Source organism: Prosopis cineraria, unplaced genomic scaffold (assembly GCF_029017545.1).
Source record: "Prosopis cineraria cultivar Desert tree isolate PC_DT_omini unplaced genomic scaffold, ASM2901754v1 PC4, whole genome shotgun sequence".
Classification (NCBI taxonomy): domain Eukaryota; kingdom Viridiplantae; phylum Streptophyta; class Magnoliopsida; order Fabales; family Fabaceae; genus Prosopis; species Prosopis cineraria.
Window position 1 is genome coordinate 36,168,177 of NW_026555335.1, and position 19,550 is coordinate 36,187,726.

The following is a 19,550-nucleotide window of genomic DNA, read 5'->3' on the forward strand; positions in this document are numbered from 1 at the left end:
CTCGTTCCAAGTCCAGTTGAGATTATTCAATATGTGTTAGCTAAGATAGAAAGATACAACTCTAATAATTTTTACTTACATACACTCTTAACCAATCGGAGAAATCATGCATTGACTTTCAGTTTTAGAAATCTAACTAAATATAATGTAACTTAATTAACTTTATAAACACATTATATTTATAACATCTGAAACCTCACAATAATTTTTTTTCTTTTAAATCTTTATTTGCATATACAACTCATTTACTATCATTTAATTTTCATTTCGCTCAAGATCTGAATCTAATGAATAACATAAATTGTTCCCTCATGCATCCAGTAAGTGTCCCATGTGACACTTATTGGATGAGAGGATTTAATCAAACGATTGCCGGAAATGTTAGCACAAGATATATTAAAAAAAAAAAACCAAATCACAATTTTTTTTTTTTATGCTCTATATCTCAATCCGATTTATGTGGTTGTAGCATAGAAATGATTAAAATGTATTCTCATAAAACTATCTTTTAACTCATTATTATGTTGTTTCATTTATTTTTGGTCAATAATGAATTTTCAAGTTTTAATGAAATTTTTGTGGCCACAATGTGGATAGTTCCTAGATGAGAGAATTGGAGATAGAATTCAAATCCTTTCGCTCACCTTATCTCAGCCACAATAAATTATCTAGGTTTCATTTTAGTGTAGATAATAATCATAATGATCTTCAACATTCTATATTATTGTAGATAAAAACAATGAGTTATCTAAAAAATTTAAAAACATTATCTTAAGACTAATTAATTTAAAAAAATGATCTAGTTACGACCTATTCCAAAATTTTGAAGAATTAATATTAAATGCAAGTTCACAAAAAGCACAAGTGCCGTCTATTTCAAGGCAGACAAAGGGAGACATGGTGACACTCGTAGGCCATGCACCGTTCATGTAACGTTATACCATGAAAGCCTACAAACCCAATAATCTTGATGCCAAATAGGTCCTATTCTTCCTCTATATAAGCGTCTTCATTGAACTCACATTATGCATATTCATCAGACACACACACAGATCAGATCATCACCTCAAGAACTTCAATATTTTAAGATCAAGTATGGCTTCTTTAGTAAACAAACGCCTTCTGATTGTGGTTTTCTTCATCCTCTGCTTCATCTCGCTCCAAGCTAGAGGTATACTAGCTAGTTTTTCTCTTCATCTCTGAAGGATTGTTATTATTATTATTATCATCAGTGCATGTTGATTATTATTGTTTATTGTTTTTCTCATAGTTTTTCTTTGTTCTTCTGTGTAGCACGATCGTTGAAAGAGAAAGAGACAATTAATAGTACTGGTCACGAACAACAAGAGGGACATGATCATCATCAAACAGTGCTTAAGCCAAAAGCAAACAATAATAATGAGGCTAATAATGCAGAGGGTGAAGTGTTCTCAATGGATTATACACCAGCCTCAAGGAAGCCTCCAATCCACAACTGATTTATATATATATATATATATACATATATGTATACAGTTTTGTGGTATATGTAGACAAGTTTTATAATGTTAGTTTTTAACAATCTAATGAATTTCCACCAAACTATAGTCTGATTTCTCAGATTTTCCCGTGTAGAAGACTGTAATTTACTAGAGCGATTGTACTAGCTTGCCTGTGATATAAAGTTTTGGTGTATATACAATTTCATCTTAACATTATATATATATATATATATATATTTTATATATTATATACTAGTAGTAAATCATTCGGCGTCCGAAGCTAAAGCTCCAACTAATCTGGATCTACCACCAAACGTTGTTGTGTTTTGAAGACTTGAATTTGAGACCTCTAACAATTCTCTTACCAATTGAACAAAGCATTTGCTAGTTTTGTGTGTGTGTGTATTGTTTCTGAGAAGTGTTTACGTGAGAACGATGCATGTCACAGTGAAGCAGCCGTTCATCAAAGAAAAAACGGGGTTAGATGAAAAGCAGCGATTTGTTTAATATATCACTTTTCAGGTTTTATATAAATAAAATTAATATCTTAAGAAACGATCTGTTGTTGCCAATAAAATTGCCCAAGTTTTCAAGTGATATCTATTATTTTTGTGGCAATTTCAACCAACCAAGGGAATTTTTCCCAACAAATATAACAAAAAAGAAACATGAAACAGCTGCTTGATTAGTTATCATTTTTAAGGGCGAACTAAAACTGGAAAAATATGGCTTCTTGATGTTACTAGGACTGCGATCTTTTCTCCTCTCATTTCCTCATTAAAAGCTTCTCATGGGATATTTCATTATTGTTCGACCAGATTCATTTTGGATGCAAAAATACCATTAAAAATTATAAATCTAATAAAAAAATCAGCCATTTTTCCCAGATGATGTAAAGAGCAGATTTTAATAGTCCTCTGATGAGCAGTCTGAAATTCACACATGCACTAGGCAGGTTTGCAATTATACAAAATATGATAAACTTGCACTGATATTGTTCTATACACCTGCAAATTCGAAGTCCCGATTCATAGCATTCATTCAATATGGGGGTTCAAAAATACAATATCACTTGGATTTTGTGACTCCAGAAAGAACTAAGGTTTCTCGAAGGTACGATAATCACTTAAAAACCTTCCCATAAGGAAAATTTCTTTAAGTACATCTAATGTATAAGCCAGATGAAAAATCACTAAAATGGGGAATGATTTAACTGTAAGGATTCTACTCTCACCCTAACTTCGATGATTTCCATTTTTGTTTTTGGTGCAGAGGCCTAAGATAGAGTTTGTCTCCCAAGAGCTTGTCTCTCCTATTTTAAAGAAGGGTTAACAGAGCTTGTATTCTTCACTTCAGCAACTATTGTGCTGACTGGTCCAGTTCTTCTGAGTTATTGCATCATTCATGGCTATTGGCTAGCACCTTCAATCCACTTTTGGCGTCTTTGATTGCTTATTCTGGGCCAGTGGCTAGGATGAGATAAGACCCACTATTCCTTGTATTGATTGTACTATATCCCTCTTCAGTTCTCTGGAATTTTCTCATAGAAAAGCAAGCTGGCTTCTGCAGAAAGAACATTTTCCTCTGAAACAGAATGTACTTCAGAATCTGAAACGCAAAACCACTGTATAGGAGGAGTCTGATTCTGATTGAACTGATCATCAGAAGAATTTGATGATTCCATCCCTGCTCGTCTATAAACGGTATAATGCCCACTACCAGCTTTTCCGCAGTGTTGCACAACGGAAACAAGTTGGTACAAACATGTTTCTTCAGAAACTGAATCACTAGATACACCCACCTGCACCTAGCACATGATAAAAGACTAAAAATAGGGTTAAATGGCAATTTGGCAAACTATAGGTTCAAGAGCATCTAAAACCCTCTAAACTCATTTTTTATGTATCACCCCTAAACATTTAAAATCATAACAATTTCCCCCTTGTCATTAAAATTGAGAAAATGTTCATTACTTTGATAATGTGGGGCCCAGACGTTCAGACACATGGCATTACACCATGGCTTTTTGTCAGAGGCCCCACACTATAAAGTAACAGAAGTTTTCTCAATTTTAACGGCAGGGGGAGATTATCACAATTTTAAATGTTTAGGGGTGAAAATGTACAAGAAATGAGTTTAAGCTCAACACCACAGGACCAACCTCGCCAGTGAACCGAGTATGAGTGCTTCCATGAATGGTTTCTGAGGAGCCCCTGTTGCAGGGAAACACGGTGTCACCATGAAGTTTCTGTCCATTCTCAGGGGAGACAAATCCATTATCTATGCGATTCGCTGAATTTATCTGTCCTCTTCTTGATCCACAAATGCCATCCAACTTCAACATACTTCTCTCAGATTGATGGATATATTGACTTGGCATGGGATTACTTCCATTAGTTTGCAGCGTAGTTGGAAGTGTTTGTGTATCTGCCTCCTTTATCTTTATTCCTAGCTTGCTTGTTGTGAATGGGAACAAATCCAAAATCAATGGAAAAGAAATATGGCCCTGAAGATCCATTTTCACCATCAAGATAAGATATTATCAAGTAAAATTCTAAGAATGCCCATACATTATCCCTTTTATTCCTGCTCTGGTAAAAGTTTAATATTAACTAATATGGCAGTCAAATTTATGTCCGCTCTCCTTAAACAAAATGAGTTTCAGGTTATAGGGTATACATTAAGGGGAAGGGCAAAAGATTTTTTTTTTTTTTTTTACGCTTTTATGTATTAAAATCCACTGTCAAAAATCCAAGTACCTGCAGTTTGGCTGGTTCCCCAAAAACGTTCATAGAAACTCTTTTCAATTGGATGCACAGAATCTGCAATCATATAATTGGACATATTAGTAGCTCAGACATTGAGCTACAAGAGTACAGACTTACTGATAGTTTAAATGCCAAATATCCATATTGAACATCAGAGAGAAGGCAGCTAAAGATAAATTCAATTTTACATGCATGGTCATGGGCATACAGAGGGACGAAAATCTCATGAAAAACAATGAGAAGCCTTTCCAAAGCACCAAGAACCAATTGATAATGAGCATTGGAGTTCAATTGATAATGAGCTTTATGCCAAATGATGTAGTGAATTGCCACATCCGAAAAGGAACGTCAAATTTTGATCTAGCCTCGCATGATTAATAAGATGTCTGGTTGACTCCAGGAGCGACTCACATCTCTAACAGAAAGTGCAGAAAGAAGATCAAGCATGCATACCCTTGGACACCGAGCAATACTTAGCTGCTTCAGAGTATGAGAAAACCTATTTGACCAAGGTAGCTTTTCAAGATTATAAAGCTTTCGGCAGTCACAGAATTCTTCTTTAGAACATCTACCGAGCTTCTCAATTTCTGTCTGAGTAACAAGAGCCAAAAACACACATAAACGGCGATATTAATCATATCAAACCCCATCTATCAAACCCTTAGGTTTCTTTGCGTGTGCGTGCGTGCGTGTGATAGGATTCAAGATAGGTAAAGAGAAATAAGGAAAATAAATCTTTATCGAAATATGAAATCAAAATCTAACTTTATAAATTAATAAAGACAAATGAAAATCTTTAATAGAAGATGAGCAAAAATCTTAAACTCATACAACTAATAAAGCCAAAGGAGAATCTCCATTAATATAACAAAATAATGATTGTATTTCCAGATGATTTCTACATGATGTGCCTCAATATTTATAGACAAAGAATAACTAGTAATTCCTAAAAATACTCCACTAATCCCTAAATCAGATAATGGGGCATAACTACCTAATAAATAAAGAAATAAAATGACTAACATAATCTTCAAAATCCACTACTCCTAAATTTAAGGACCACTCAACAAAACGGAAAAATAATCTAAAAAATATTATTAAATAGAAAATGTCTAAAATAACTTAAAATAGTATTTATTCTTAATATATCTCTAGCGAGCGAGCGAGCGAGCGAGCGAGCGAGCGAGCGAGCGAGCGAGCGAGCGAGCGAGCGAGCGAGCGTGCGTGCGTGCGTGCGTGCGTGCGTGCGTGCGTGCGTGCGTGCGTGCGTGCGTGCGTGCGTGCGTGCGTGCGTGCGTGCGTGCGTGCGTGCGTGCGTGCGTGCGTGCGTGCGTGCGTGCGTGCGTGCGTGCGTGCGTGCGTGCGTGCGTGCGTGCGTGCGTGCGTGCGTGCGTGCGTGCGTGCGTGCGTGCGTGCGTGCGTGCGTGCGTGCGTGCGTGCGTGCGTGCGTGCGTGCGTGCGTGCGTGCGTGCGTGCGTGCGTGCGTGCGTGCGTGCGTGCGTGCGTGCGTGCGTGCGTGCGTGCGTGCGTGCGTGCGTGCGTGCGTGCGTGCGTGCGTGCGTGCGTGCGTGCGTGCGTGCGTGCGTGCGTGCGTGCGTGCGTGCGTGCGTGCGTGCGTGCGTGCGTGCGTGCGTGCGTGCGTGCGTGCGTGCGTGCGTGCGTGCGTGCGTGCGTGCGTGCGTGCGTGCGTGCGTGCGTGCGTGCGTGCGTGCGTGCGTGCGTGCGTGCGTGCGTGCGTGCGTGCGTGCGTGCGTGCGTGCGTGCGTGCGTGCGTGCGTGCGTGCGTGCGTGCGTGCGTGCGTGCGTGCGTGCGTGCGTGCGTGCGTGCGTGCGTGCGTGCGTGCGTGCGTGCGTGCGTGCGTGCGTGCGTGCGTGCGTGCGTGCGTGCGTGCGTGCGTGCGTGCGTGCGTGCGTGCGTGCGTGCGTGCGTGCGTGCGTGCGTGCGTGCGTGCGTGCGTGCGTGCGTGCGTGCGTGCGTGCGTGCGTGCGTGCGTGCGTGCGTGCGTGCGTGCGTGCGTGCGTGCGTGCGTGCGTGCGTGCGTGCGTGCGTGCGTGCGTGCGTGCGTGCGTGCGTGCGTGCGTGCGTGCGTGCGTGCGTGCGTGCGTGCGTGCGTGCGTGCGTGCGTGCGTGCGTGCGTGCGTGCGTGCGTGCGTGCGTGCGTGCGTGCGTGCGTGCGTGCGTGCGTGCGTGCGTGCGTGCGTGCGTGCGTGCGTGCGTGCGTGCGTGCGTGCGTGCGTGCGTGCGTGCGTGCGTGCGTGCGTGCGTGCGTGCGTGCGTGCGTGCGTGCGTGCGTGCGTGCGTGCGTGCGTGCGTGCGTGCGTGCGTGCGTGCGTGCGTGCGTGCGTGCGTGCGTGCGTGCGTGCGTGCGTGCGTGCGTGCGTGCGTGCGTGCGTGCGTGCGTGCGTGCGTGCGTGCGTGCGTGCGTGCGTGCGTGCGTGCGTGCGTGCGTGCGTGCGTGCGTGCGTGCGTGCGTGCGTGCGTGCGTGCGTGCGTGCGTGCGTGCGTGCGTGCGTGCGTGCGTGCGTGCGTGCGTGCGTGCGTGCGTGCGTGCGTGCGTGCGTGCGTGCGTGCGTGCGTGCGTGCGTGCGTGCGTGCGTGCGTGCGTGCGTGCGTGCGTGCGTGCGTGCGTGCGTGCGTGCGTGCGTGCGTGCGTGCGTGCGTGCGTGCGTGCGTGCGTGCGTGCGTGCGTGCGTGCGTGCGTGCGTGCGTGCGTGCGTGCGTGCGTGCGTGCGTGCGTGCGTGCGTGCGTGCGTGCGTGCGTGCGTGCGTGCGTGCGTGCGTGCGTGTGCGAAGAAAGGTGTCATACAGTCATTATATATTTGATTAAAAAATGCATAGGAATTACCTCATTCCCTTCCATCAAAGATAGATATTTGATTGCAGCATTATGCCAACAGTGGCTGCAGTGATAGTTCTCAACATGTTCGGCAACTATGAACTGCCTCAGGCAATCCAACAGTGTACGACCAAATGGCTGTTCACATGTAGCATCAAATGATTAATAAATCATGGGAGGAAATGCTTCCACTATCAAAGGATTAATAGAGTAGTTTGGTGCAAGATTTACTTCAACCCAGAACCCAAGATACAAGTGGTTAGTACACTGGTTGATATCCATGATACTTGGAAGCATAGGATGCCACCTTTTTGAAGATATCACATGCCACTCAAAAAATTAATGTTACATTTGGATGTAAGGAGATGTGGATTTGAGCCAAATTCAACATTTGGATCCATAAAAATTTCATGAATTTGGATTTGATTAAGATCTAAATCCATATTTTATTATAATTTCTTTGTAATTTCAAATCCCTCTTATGCAATAGTTATTTGAAATGCTAGCTACACTAAGCCTCTCATCTCTTTCAATTTTCATTTCCCATCTCCTTTCTCTACTGTCTTTGAATTTGAAATTTGTTATACTATCCAAACAAAATATTTTAAATACAAGGATGTTAAATGTGAGATTTTAAATTTAAAATCCAAATCACCACTCCAAACTCTACCCAAAGGAGCTTCATATTCTTGAATTTTAACATTATCAACTCTTGTAAAATGCTAATTGTATTTGCACCCTTTCGGTAACTTCCAATCACCATCATATAGAAAATAAGAATAATTAAAGTAAGGTATCTAATACACCATAAGATATAAAATAACAGCGAACCAAACTATTTCAACACTTAAAGACATACAATGGTGGAACCCCCAGTAAGCACTGGTGAAAGTGGCAAACAGTCAAAAGATTCGAAACTCAATGAGATCTGCAAAAAGAAAAAAAATAATAATTAGAAAAGGAAAAAAGAACAGATTGTAACAGATATATATAGTCATAATCAATTTAAAGATAAGGTAAAGAACTTTCTAATCAACAACTGACAATGCAATCACCAGCCTCGCATGTGTTCATGTATCTCTCATAGATGCTACACGTCCAGATTGACCAGTAAGTCATCAAATTAAATTTAATGTTCGAAGTAATTATGAGTAATTATTTCAGTCATTCATTAAGTTGCATGCATAAGAATTTTCGAAGTAATTAAAAGTAATTATTTCAATCATTCAATAAGTAGCATAGCCATAAATCTTTCAAAGAAGTTCAATAATCTAAGCTGTCATGATAACATTGTGATCTTAAAATTTATCTTCTCAACCACTATTTTATCTCTGACCAAGCCAGCAACAAAATGCCAGGGGAAAAAAAAATCGGAATAGGATCAATACTAAGTCTTTTCTTGTTTTCTAGCACCCAAGTCATGCTCTTCAACTTATGACCACATTCATAACATTTCTCTTGATCGTAAGCCAATCTAAAACCACAACCTCTATTTCCCCCTAGAGGTTCTACCAACTAGCACTGATGTTAACCACAAATGTCATGGCTTCAAATCAAGTTTCAAAGCTTTTGGGCCACAAGTCCATAAAACTTCTTTTCTCAAACATAGCCTGACTGGTGACCAGTTATTACTAACAAAAATCATTTGAATGATAACACAAAAACAACAAGAAGAAGCCTTATTTGAATGCCAATAGCCAGATAAAATTAATTACAGTATTGGTTGGAAGCATTCTAAACTAGCGTGCAGGGACATTACAGCATATATGCAAATGCATATCATTGACCAAAAATCATGTATACTTTACAACTGCAGTTGCCTTCAGGAAAGCCTAATGAACCTGTGATGAACAGCTTTGACAGGTTAAAGTGCTACCAAGAATCCCATCCAATGGCCCAAGAAACAGCTGTTGCCATCTTTCCCACTCAGTCTGCCCAACCCTCTGTAGTGGTGTAAGAATTCTATGATTAGAACCAAAACTGTCTGCTAAAGAACTCTCTTTTGGAGCATAAAAATCTCCAAACTCATTTCTCAGAGAGCATAACAGATGAAGAAATGCTTCAGCAGCATCCTACAAGCACAAGAATTAATCATGAACGAGACAGGGCTAGAACATTATTTGGTTCACAAGTCATTAAACAAACATGATTCTACCTGCTGGCTTGTGAGATTAAAGTTTGGAATGTAATCTGACATGGCAAGCATAACCTTTTGTGGACTCAATGTAACCTTTTCTGCACTAACAAAGCTCAATTCTGCACATACAAACTATTAAATCAACTCAGGAACATGGTTACATGACGGTTCACCCAATTTGATACAAAACCAGCAAGTACAAAATATGATGGCTCAAGGGCAATGTTGCTCCAGAAAATCAATTTCAAAAGACCTCAACATCTAGAAATCATCATTTTCTAGGCATAAATCATCAAGGGGCTTATTCTGTCACACAAAGAATATCATATAAAACTGGGGGATAGGTAGAGAGAGAGAGAGAGAGAGAGAGAGAGAGAGAGAATGGGGATGCGAAAAAACGGACCCTTGTACAAAACTGGGACTTGGATTGAATTCTTTTTGCCAAGATGTGCTTAAAATACAAACTAAATTGTAAGATAATAAAATACTGTGAGAGGAAGACGGCATAAAATAAGTCAGGCCACCAAGAACTTAGCTCCACTACAAACTGAAATAAAAGCCTCCAAGGTGAAAAACTTCTAGATATAGAAATGAGATTGAAGCAATTCACTTGGTAATGTACTACCTTGTAATAAACTAGCCAAAGCAAATGTAAGAGGCATCCGTTCTGTCAAGTCCTCAGTTCCAAATTCTTGGATCACGCTATTAAGAAAAGTCTGGAAGCAAGAGCAGCTGGCCAAAGTCTGCAACGAATCTCAACTTATATCATTTGCCCACTGGGGAAAAAAAAGGAAACTCGAAAGCTAATGTTTGACTTTCTGGTTCTCCTTTGTGCTAAAACCCCATTCAAGGAAAATTAGCAAGAATAAGGATAAATAATAGACAGTAGAAAGGTATATTCAAAGAACAAACCTGTAAAACAACATTAAGGAAACAATTATTCCCAAGATTTTGCAACCCTGCTATGAAGATCGACTTCTCTGATATATTCTCTCCACCAAACGGCCATGGCAAGCTAGTTGGTATCCCCATTTTGCCATCTCTCACTGCCAATATCGCACCAATAATACTTACAAGGGCAGCAATTGATACACTTACATCAGAGGCTAGAGGCCAACTGATCTGAGAAAAAGTTCGAAACCTATGCCAAAGACTTCGACTCAGAGCAGCCAAATATACATTGCGTTCCATTCCCATTTAAGCTAACAACTTGGATTTGTTTAAACTTTAAACACTCAGAGACAGCAAGCGTAGGACCTGTGTGCAATACATGAATACAATCACGAATTATAAAATTAAGCACTGATACTGAAACACCCGTAGCACTAGTACTAGACGAATTAGACTTTAAAGAAACGTTGAGAAATTAAACAGTGGATAGGAACCCTCGGATGATAGCCTAGTGTCTCAAGTGCTCAAAATTCAGTCTTCAAGTTCCAGAATAGCAACAACAGAAATCAACCAATAAAAATTTTAAGCTTTGTTCGTTCAAATTCAAAAATAGAGCTGAAGAGGACCCAGTTCACAACTTAGCACAGAATGACCTTGGAAAAATCGAATGGTGGAATAGAGAACATTTTGCAGACTGAAACTCAACACTAATCTACAGAAGAAACTTCTGATGGATTTATGAGGAGCTAGCGACACAATAACAAATTAGCAAGCGAAAAAACACCAGGGCGCTAGAGATCACACACCTAGTGTTCGCTGACTTCGTATTGCTTAATCTTAAGTTTGGTTTGGTCTCGGAAAGTATTTATTGTGTCTCTTGGTGGTAGCCTCCAAGCCTGGGATTCCTGATTTTGGCTCCCGCCGCAAGAAACCGAGCGCGCTCGTCAATTCCTCCACAACATTCAATTCATCGTTAAGACGATTGTATGAAATGTTTTTGTTTCATTGCAATAAAAATTGATATTTTATAAAACATATTTTTTAAAAAATAAAAAAATTGAATTAAATATTTTTATATATTTTTTATTTTTAAAATATTTTTTGAAAATATATTACAAAATAGATCGTTTATTTATTTTTATTTTTTTGGAAAATAGAAATGTTCCCATATTAGACCTTGTTATAACATCTATAACCGATGGTTGTTCACCTTTCACAATGGTTACCTTGCGTTGAAAGTCTGTCATGATTCTTGTGGGAAAAAGTTGACTAACATCGAGGAATAATATCATTAGAAAGCAATTCAACATGAAAGCAAAACACATCATTTGTCGGAGCTATTTGAGATCAAGAAATTGTTACATATAAAAAAGAGATGAGAGATTCAATATTTGATAAAATGCAAAAATGAATGGAAAAATTACATAAAAATCCCTCTTAAATATTAAATGATAATGAGATTTTGTAAAATATTATGATTCTTCTCAAGTCCCAAATGACCTTTTTGACATTAATATTAATATTTTTTGGTGAAATGACTAAAATACTACTTATTTAAAATAAAAAAAGTAACAACCCTAGCAATCAAAAAGTAAATATAAGTGATTACTTTAGTTTAAAAAATAATAATTTTTTTATAAAGACTAGAATAGCACAAGCAATTACAGCTTTTCTTATGTAAATTTTTGATTTATTAAAGTTCAAGTGTTGTAAATATTTATGATTACTTTAATTTAAGCAATAATTGTTTTTCTCCTAGCAATGACTAAAATAAAATAAATAATTATAACTTTTCCTATACCAATTTTTATTCATTGAAGTTCAAATGTTGTAAATATCCATGACTACTTTAATTTAAATAATAATTACTTTTTTTATAATGACTAAAATGGAATAAGTAATTATAACTTTTCTTATGCAAATTTTTGATTCATTAAAGTTAAAGTTCTATAAATGTTTGTTATTACTTTAGTTTAAATAATAACTATTTTTTTTTATAATGACTAAAATGGAATAAATAGTTACAACTTTTTTTGTACAATTTTTTATTTTAAAATTAGGGTATTTTGGTAATTTCACTAAAAAAATTAATGTCAGAATGATCTCCAGGGGCTTGAAAATAATTATGTCATTTTAGAAAACCTCATTGTCATTTGCTTATTGAAGAAGACTTTTGAAAATTGATTTAAAAAAAATGAATTCCTCATATATTTCATTTTTCCAAATAAACTTGCAAGAATGTAAACACGTGACCATTGTATATGACCTTCTACATGACAAGGGATGGTTGTTATTTGGATGTTGACCCATTATGCCTCGTTTAATATGCTAGAATTGAAATGATAGAAATAAAAATGAATATAAAATTTAAAATTTTATGTGTTTAATTAAATAAAAAAGAGTTGAATTAAGCTTACACGTGAAGTTGATTCCATCAAAATTGATGAAATTGGCTTACATGTGGAGGAGCATGAAAATTCATTTCCACCAACCCTTAGACTAACATTACCTTTGGCAGCTAGTAATGGTGAAGATTGAGGGTGATAAGGATGCAGCAACAGTGACGACAAGGATGTGTTGAGGGGTGACGACAGGGATACAGCAGTGACATGATAGTGACTCATCCTCTTCGTGATGGCAATACATCTCCAATTCCATCATCTCTATATTTGTCGTTGTCTTCTACTAGTTCATCCACTCCATCTTAAGACACTATAAACCACGTTCAAGTTTGGAAACTTTAGTCTCAAGATCAGCATTTCTCGCTACCATAGTTTCCACTTCCTTTATGGCCACCTGAAGTCATTCAAACTTTGTCTCTAAACCTTCCAGCTTGTCTTGCATCTTTTATTCATCTTCTCAGACCAAGCAACTTCCCTCCCCAAATGGCTTCTTCGATTTTTGATAATAGTGGTTGTAGCTTTGAATTTCTGGCATAGCTTTGATAGTATGATTAATTTGGCTTGCTTGATTCTTAGGTGCCGGCAATTGTAATTCTTGTAGTGGCTTGGATATTTGTGTTATGTTAGGATTTTTGAGACGAGGGCTTATTAGTAATTTCACATTATAAAGACAAATATCAAATAAAAATAATACATAAATTCCACATGAATACCAAACTAGTTTCATAATTTTATTTCCATATATGTCTCCATTCCTATTTTCATGTCCATCTCAATTTTCATTTTCATTTCTATCAACATATTTTTATGATACCAAATGAGCCTTTAGTTCCTGTAAATGCTTCTGCCTGTCCCTTGTGCCAACCTTTTAATATACCTAGATACTTATGTGGAGATATCCGTTAGCCACATCATTTACCATTAGCAATATTATTAATTTTTAAACAGAATTGGTGGGGAGGGGTTATCGGTTCTGACGTCTGAAAGTAAAAGGGCAAAATTAAAATGATTGAAATTACAGGGGCTTAATTAAAAATTGGTGTAAATTATAGTGACATGTAAAAATGTTTTCCTTAAATAATATCTAGTTAAGTTATACTTTTTTAGCATGTTGTCTTCAATTTAAAAATCATATATTTTTAAAATCAAATTGTTATTTATTTTTAAAAAATATAAACTAACTAAGTAATTTTTATATTAATTTTCTTGAAATACATTTTTTTTTAGAAGTGACGCCTCATAAAATAATGCAAATAAACCAATCACGCCTTACTTAATCAAAGAATCTAAATTATACATAATGGGAAAAAATATCCTTCAATGAATGAAGATAATAAAACTGCTTCATCCATAAAAATCATACATTAATGGCATGTTTCCACTTGAATTTTTATGTGTTTATTAGACAAATAACATAGTGCTTGGTATATAAATCTTGAAAGCTTATTTTCATATTTAGTTATAAATTATGAAAATTGTGTAGATCTTAGAAGATGAATTATAAATCCTAGAAGTTGAGTTGTAAGTATGGAAATATTTGTTGCAAATGAGTTGTACAATATAAATTAATTTACCATTGATGGTTGTAATATCTACTGTGCCCAAAAAATAAAAAGTTTTAATGTGTCGCGCTTCAAAGGAAACGAAACGAGTCGTCCTGACTGATACAAGTTATAAGAAGGCCCACTGGGCGGAGGTAGCTAGGCCCATCGCACCGTGAGGCTCCATAAAGAGTGACCATTTTCCTGACGGGCACGTTTCCTTCGTTTTCTCAATTATCGGCGTCTGAGTTTCTGAATTGGAGATCTCTCTCGCCCACAACCATGGTATGCACCTTTGTTTCTGTTACTCCTTTGACTGCTTTACTGCTTTCATTTACTCTGTTCATCCATAAGACTTTGAAATTCAAGAACGATCCATGCCACTGAGATCTAATTGTTTTTTTAATGATTCGTTACTTTTCGCCAAGCCCTATCTTTGAATTTGCTAACAAGAAGCTTATACTTGCTGCTTGCCTTCTTCTCCCTTTGTTTATTACTGAAACCTGTGATTTTGATGGCTGAAACTGATTATTCTTGTGAAATTCTAGGAGAGCACGGGAAATTTAGACGCCAAAATAGAGCAATTGTTGAATGTAGAGAAGCAGATGAGACTCGCCGGCGACGTTTCCGGCACTAAAAAAGCCGTCACTGACATTTTGCAGCTGTGCTTTGAAGCACGAGCCTGGAAAACTCTCAATGACCAGATTATTGTCTTGTCGAAACGACGCGGTCAGCTTAAGCAGGTAACTATTTGTTTCTAACGGGGGTTGAGCCTTTGAGATTATTTAATGGCACTCTCTAGAGGTATATTTTGTCCTAGGGATTTAGATGTTGCTGTCCTTGTTTAGTCCGCTTCATAATTGGTGGTTATTGACGCGAAATGCTTAGGGTATTTAGCTATTCTATCCTAGTTGTGTATTCCAAAGTCTTTAGTATCTTTAGGGTGGATGGTTGGTGTGAATTTTGTTGAGAACCAATAGGACACTGTCCAAGTAAGTGCAATTAGGGAAGCTTTGGATTACATTAATTTCATCCGTCATTGTGACGAAAAGTTTGCACTGTTCGACAATGTCTCTTCATGCTGGAATTTTGAGCTAGAAGGTTGCCCCTTCTGTGGGACCGTGATGGTGGTGTAATGTTAAATCATTTCCCTACCATGTAGTTCTACATACAAGCAGGGTATCTTTTAAGCTTGTGTGGCGGACAAGTTGTGATTTCATTTTGCTGTTAGATGTTCTCTGCTTGTCATGTAACTGGTCCTTTAGCAACAAGGTTATGTTTTTTGGTACACAGGCTGTAACAGCTATGGTCCAGCAGGCCATGCAGTATATTGATGAGACACCAGACCTTGATACTCGTATAGAACTCATCAAAACTTTAAATAGTGTGTCTGCTGGGAAGGTGAGCATTTTTTGTTTTACACTTTTTTGTATAACTAGTATCCCCTGGTACAAACATGGTCCATACTTTAAGATGTATATTTTATGCATTGTTAATTTTTCTTTTGCTAGATATATGTTGAGATTGAGAGAGCTAGGCTGATAAAGAAACTTGCAAAGATTAAGGAACAACAAGGGCATATAGCTGAAGCTGCTGATTTGATGCAAGAAGTTGCGGTCAGTGGATTTTTCATGATTTTATGACTTTTGAATTTCTTTGACTTTCGGTTGAAAATAATTTGTGTATTTAGCTGTCAGGTGACTTATGTTTGAGAAACCTTTACAGGTGGAAACTTTTGGTGCCATGGCAAAAACTGAGAAAATTGCTTTCATTCTTGAGCAAGTACGAGGCATTATTCTCTTTCTCCAAATGACGATATTAAGTTTAATGCATCAATTTCTTTTTGCTGCAATTTAGTTTCGGATTTGACAATCTTTTACGTCGAACTTGCAGGTTCGTTTGTGCCTAGATCGCCAAGATTATGTTCGTGCTCAAATACTTTCAAGAAAGATTAGTCCAAGAGTATTTGATGCAGATGCATCTAAGGAGAAGAAAAAACCTAAAGAAGGTGATAATGTGGTTGAGGAGCCTGCTGAAGATATACCCTCACTGTTGGAATTGAAGCGGATTTACTATGAATTAATGATTCGGTATTTGCATCCCCTTGACCTGGTGTCTTGTTATAGCGTTCAATTTTGGTTTACTTAACTTACGAATGTTGTGTCTGAACTTTGGGTGTTTAGTGTTTCTTTTAATTCCCTTTATGTACCCTATATAAATACATGTCTGGCACTGGCCTTTTGGCTTTTCTGTTTTGTTAAGATTTGAGGGTATGGTTTTTTATTGGCTTAAGCTACGAAAATTCTGTGAATTTTTCTATCAGGTTTTATAAGGTGTTCTCAATAGATCCGACAATAAGGACAAGGGCAAATGGAGCGTAGACTTTGCCCTCCGTGTATTGATGTAGTTTATGACTCAATGTATATTTGCAATAAACATGCCTGGGTGTTCCTCCTGTAGTTTTCTTCCTTGCTTTTATTTGTTTGTGTCTGCTGCGATGAACTTTGGAATATAAATGCTTCCAACTCTCTGTTTTTGATTTGCTGATTGGTTCTGGGGGATAGTGCTGTTTATCGAAGAGTTTATTGGGACATACAGATTTGACTGTTATTGCTATATATCCTTTTGTTTATGCTCTATTTGGCATGGTGATATGCAACCATGAAACACTACTAGGATGATACTGAAGTGGTACTCATAATGCGTTCACATTGCTGTATTGAATTCTAGCTTGGCTTTGGGCATGTTAAACCACATACCTATCTCTTTAACTCCAGACAAATCTATAGTTTGGGATTTGGAAGTTTTGAACCTAAACCTTCTAAAAGACAACCATAAAAAGGCCCGGAAGAAATAGAGTTGCTTGCACAACTCTGATATCATATATATAACTAGTTTTCTGAGACCTTCGACTTGATATATTATATATGATGTTCGTAATCAATTTTTGTTGTAGAAGTTATAATGTATAACATATAATGTGCTTCATATATAATATATACTGTCGTGTTGTTAAAAAATTATGATATACTTGGATGATGGTGTATTGATTTATTTCTCTGATGAATATTGTCAATGCCTGGTCCATTTAAGTTGGTTGCCTTTGCGTGAGTTTGTATAATTTGAATGTATGTTGGAAGTATCCATTTGCAGCATGTTGTTTGTTTCCATGATGTGATGTCCTTTATTTCCTGTTTCTTAACATGCTAATCTAGTGATTTGTAAGCACGCCATCCTGGCTTATGTTTATTCATGTAGGTATTATTCTCATAACAACGATTACCTTGAGATTTGCCGATGCTATAAGTCCATATATGAGATTCCATCTGTCAAAGAAAATCCAACCCAGTGGATACCAGTAAGTGTTCCTTCATTTATTGATTTTCTTAATTTCTTTATCTGTTATTGTTAAGCTTTATTTTGATCTTGACATTATCTTTTGGTCTAAATTTTCCATTGCCAATTGCTGTAGATCCTGAGGAAAATATGTTGGTACTTAGTTCTAGCCCCATATGATCCAATGCAATCCAGCCTTCTCAATTCCACCTTGGAAGATAAAAATCTTTCTGAAATTGCAAATTTCAAGTATGTTATCCTGATCTCAGTATGTTATCCTGATCTCAGTCTGTCTTTCTTGTCTTTTTGCTCTCTTCCTGTGTAAGTTCTTAATGTATATTGTCATTTACAATCACATCTGATCGGTTTGATTTATTTTGTGCCATAGGTTGTTGTTGAAACAGCTTGTCACCATGGAGGTCATCCAATGGACAGGTCTTTGGGATGCATATAAGAATGAGTTTGAGAATGAGAAGAACTTGCTTGGAGGATACTTGGGAGACAAAGCAGCAGAAGATCTGAGGGAAAGAATTATAGAACATGTAATTTGACTGGCACCATAACATGCTTTTGGGCCTCTTGTTTCCTTATGGGCTGAGAGGGATTGTGGGACATGTGGCGTTTGTCTTATTTTTGCATGTTTTTTGGTTCATAGACACTAATGGTTTTGTTTCTCTTGGCAGAACATTCTTGTTGTGTCAAAGTACTATTCAAGGATCACTTTGAAGAGACTTGCAGAGCTTTTGTGTCTCAGCATCCAGGTTTGTAATGATAATCTGTGATTTTGTGCCAAAAGTGTTACAGTGACAAATTATTAGCTTAAATGGCATATGGATTTTAGGCATATGTGAATGACTAAAATTATGGGAAAATAGCCAATTTCGTGCACAATGTAAACAGAAGAAAAAGTTGGAATTGGGTTTTCAGGGATGAAGGCCTATTACTTTAATTGTCAAGATGGTCATTTTGCTTATTATTATAGTTTGTCTACTGGGCATGATTCATTTTCACTCGCATGTTTTGAATTGTTCAGATGCGTTTAAATATGTTGGCGAAGGCTCTAATTTATTTTCCTTACAATATTTAGGAGGCTGAGAAGCATCTCTCTGACATGGTTGTATCCAAGGCACTGGTGGCAAAGATCGACAGACCTATGGGAATAGTTTGTTTCCAAAGTGCAAAGGATAGCAATGACATTCTAAACTCCTGGTCAGCAAACTTGGAGAAATTGCTTGATCTTGTGGAGAAGAGCTGTCATCAAATACATAAAGAAACCATGGTGCATAAGTCTGCATTGAAGGTTTAAAAAGGTTCGAGTCAGCAATTTGGAGTGCAATGTTGTCCTTATCGTCCACTCTTGCCTCCCTCCAAATTTCCTGCAAGTCATTGTTTTTACAGGGACTTGGAGGGAAGTAAGAGAAATTTGTAATTCATGGAAGTATGATGTTGATTCATTTCTGTGGCGCTTTCTTTTTTGTTCTAATATTTTATTCTTGTTATTGCAGGTTGTTCCATAACAAATGTGATTTTGGATTGAAGTTGCATGATCAGGATGATCCTTTGAATTGCCCTAGGTGGGGTTGGTGAGGAATAGCATTGATCGAAAGTTCCTTTATCATTTTATTTTGTCTCAGGCGTTCAGGGTAGAGTTGGATAGATGCTTTTTTAGTACTGAAAAGTAACATTGTTGTATACTACTGATACATATTTTACCACTGACTAATGGCAGGATCCTTAACGGGCTTCTTTGTAGCAGTGGGGAAAAAATTGAGTGCCTTCATTTATATTCTTTTGTCTTAGTTGAATTTACTTGTTTCTTTGTGTAGCCTATTTTCCCTTCACCATGAGTTGATTTGCATTCACCCTTGCGGAGTTCTTGGAGCAAAATTTTCTGTTATTTATGGAAGATGAAATTGAACTTAAATGGTTATAGTTTCAGTATATGGAGGATACGGATATCCTATATAAAACATATTCCTCCAATCTTATTTATAGGATAGAGAGAAAAGAAAAAATTTGATCTTATTTATAGGCTATTTGTCAAATTTTAAAGTTTTTTTTTACATTTTTGTCCTTATTAAATGATTTGAATAAAAATGCTAGTAATAAGAGTTAAAAATGTTTATTAGGGATAAATGTGCAAATCTGTTAAATTTT

At 37.6% G+C, this 19,550-nt stretch overlaps 3 protein-coding genes across 6 annotated transcripts; 2 read left to right on the forward strand and 1 right to left on the reverse strand.

Annotated features, from left to right (window-relative positions):
• Window positions 1-1,043: 1,043 nt before the first annotated feature.
• Window positions 1,044-1,681, forward strand: LOC129307946 (uncharacterized). The gene is made up of 2 exons (XM_054948898.1): window positions 1,044-1,171; window positions 1,294-1,681. The coding sequence occupies exons 1-2, from the start codon at window positions 1,096-1,098 to the stop codon at window positions 1,476-1,478; spliced, it is 261 nt and encodes an 86-aa protein (XP_054804873.1). The 5' UTR covers window positions 1,044-1,095; the 3' UTR covers window positions 1,479-1,681.
• Window positions 1,682-2,444: 763 nt separating this feature from the next.
• LOC129310094 (ubiquitin carboxyl-terminal hydrolase 27) lies at window positions 2,445-11,075 on the reverse strand. Of its 4 annotated transcripts, none has more exons than XM_054951942.1 (11): window positions 10,921-11,075; window positions 10,136-10,480; window positions 9,849-9,966; window positions 9,242-9,342; window positions 8,928-9,158; window positions 7,946-8,014; window positions 7,096-7,224; window positions 4,703-4,840; window positions 4,241-4,303; window positions 3,643-3,987; window positions 2,445-3,288 (listed from the first exon to the last, which is right to left on the reverse strand). In XM_054951942.1, the coding sequence occupies exons 2-11, from the start codon at window positions 10,418-10,420 to the stop codon at window positions 3,004-3,006; spliced, it is 1,764 nt and encodes a 587-aa protein (XP_054807917.1). In that variant the 5' UTR covers window positions 10,421-10,480; window positions 10,921-11,075; the 3' UTR covers window positions 2,445-3,003. The 4 variants fall into 4 exon arrangements, with proteins under 4 accessions (XP_054807917.1, XP_054807916.1, XP_054807915.1 ...); XM_054951941.1 differs by having other exon boundaries at window positions 2,445-3,282; window positions 4,661-4,840; XM_054951940.1 differs by having other exon boundaries at window positions 4,661-4,840.
• Window positions 11,076-14,216: 3,141 nt separating this feature from the next.
• On the forward strand, window positions 14,217-19,177 carry LOC129310095 (26S proteasome non-ATPase regulatory subunit 12 homolog A-like). The gene is made up of 12 exons (XM_054951945.1): window positions 14,217-14,342; window positions 14,606-14,800; window positions 15,351-15,458; window positions 15,569-15,673; window positions 15,783-15,839; window positions 15,951-16,147; window positions 17,316-17,415; window positions 17,530-17,642; window positions 17,782-17,935; window positions 18,077-18,154; window positions 18,481-18,703; window positions 18,899-19,177. The coding sequence occupies exons 1-11, from the start codon at window positions 14,340-14,342 to the stop codon at window positions 18,697-18,699; spliced, it is 1,329 nt and encodes a 442-aa protein (XP_054807920.1). The 5' UTR covers window positions 14,217-14,339; the 3' UTR covers window positions 18,700-18,703; window positions 18,899-19,177.
• The last annotated feature ends 373 nt before the right edge of the window (window positions 19,178-19,550 follow it).

Bases quoted from the DNA above. Each gene is read 5' to 3' on its own strand.
- LOC129307946 (XM_054948898.1), top strand. From the start codon at position 1,096: ATGGCTTCTTTAGTAAACAAACGCCTTCTGATTGTGGTTTTCTTCATC. The intron at 1,172-1,293 runs GTATACTAGCTA...TCTTCTGTGTAG, and splicing joins CATCTCGCTCCAAGCTAGAG to CACGATCGTTGAAAGAGAAA.
- LOC129310095 (XM_054951945.1), top strand. The intron at 15,459-15,568 runs GTGAGCATTTTT...TTCTTTTGCTAG, and splicing joins ATAGTGTGTCTGCTGGGAAG to ATATATGTTGAGATTGAGAG. The intron at 18,155-18,480 runs GTTTGTAATGAT...TACAATATTTAG, and splicing joins TTTTGTGTCTCAGCATCCAG to GAGGCTGAGAAGCATCTCTC.
- LOC129310094 (XM_054951940.1), bottom strand. From the start codon at position 10,420: ATGGGAATGGAACGCAATGTATATTTGGCTGCTCTGAGTCGAAGTCTT. The intron at 9,159-9,241 runs GTAGAATCATGT...TTGTGCTTGTAG, and splicing joins TTAATCTCACAAGCCAGCAG to GATGCTGCTGAAGCATTTCT. The intron at 3,289-3,642 runs GTTGGTCCTGTG...ATCATGTGCTAG, and splicing joins ATACTCGGTTCACTGGCGAG to GTGCAGGTGGGTGTATCTAG.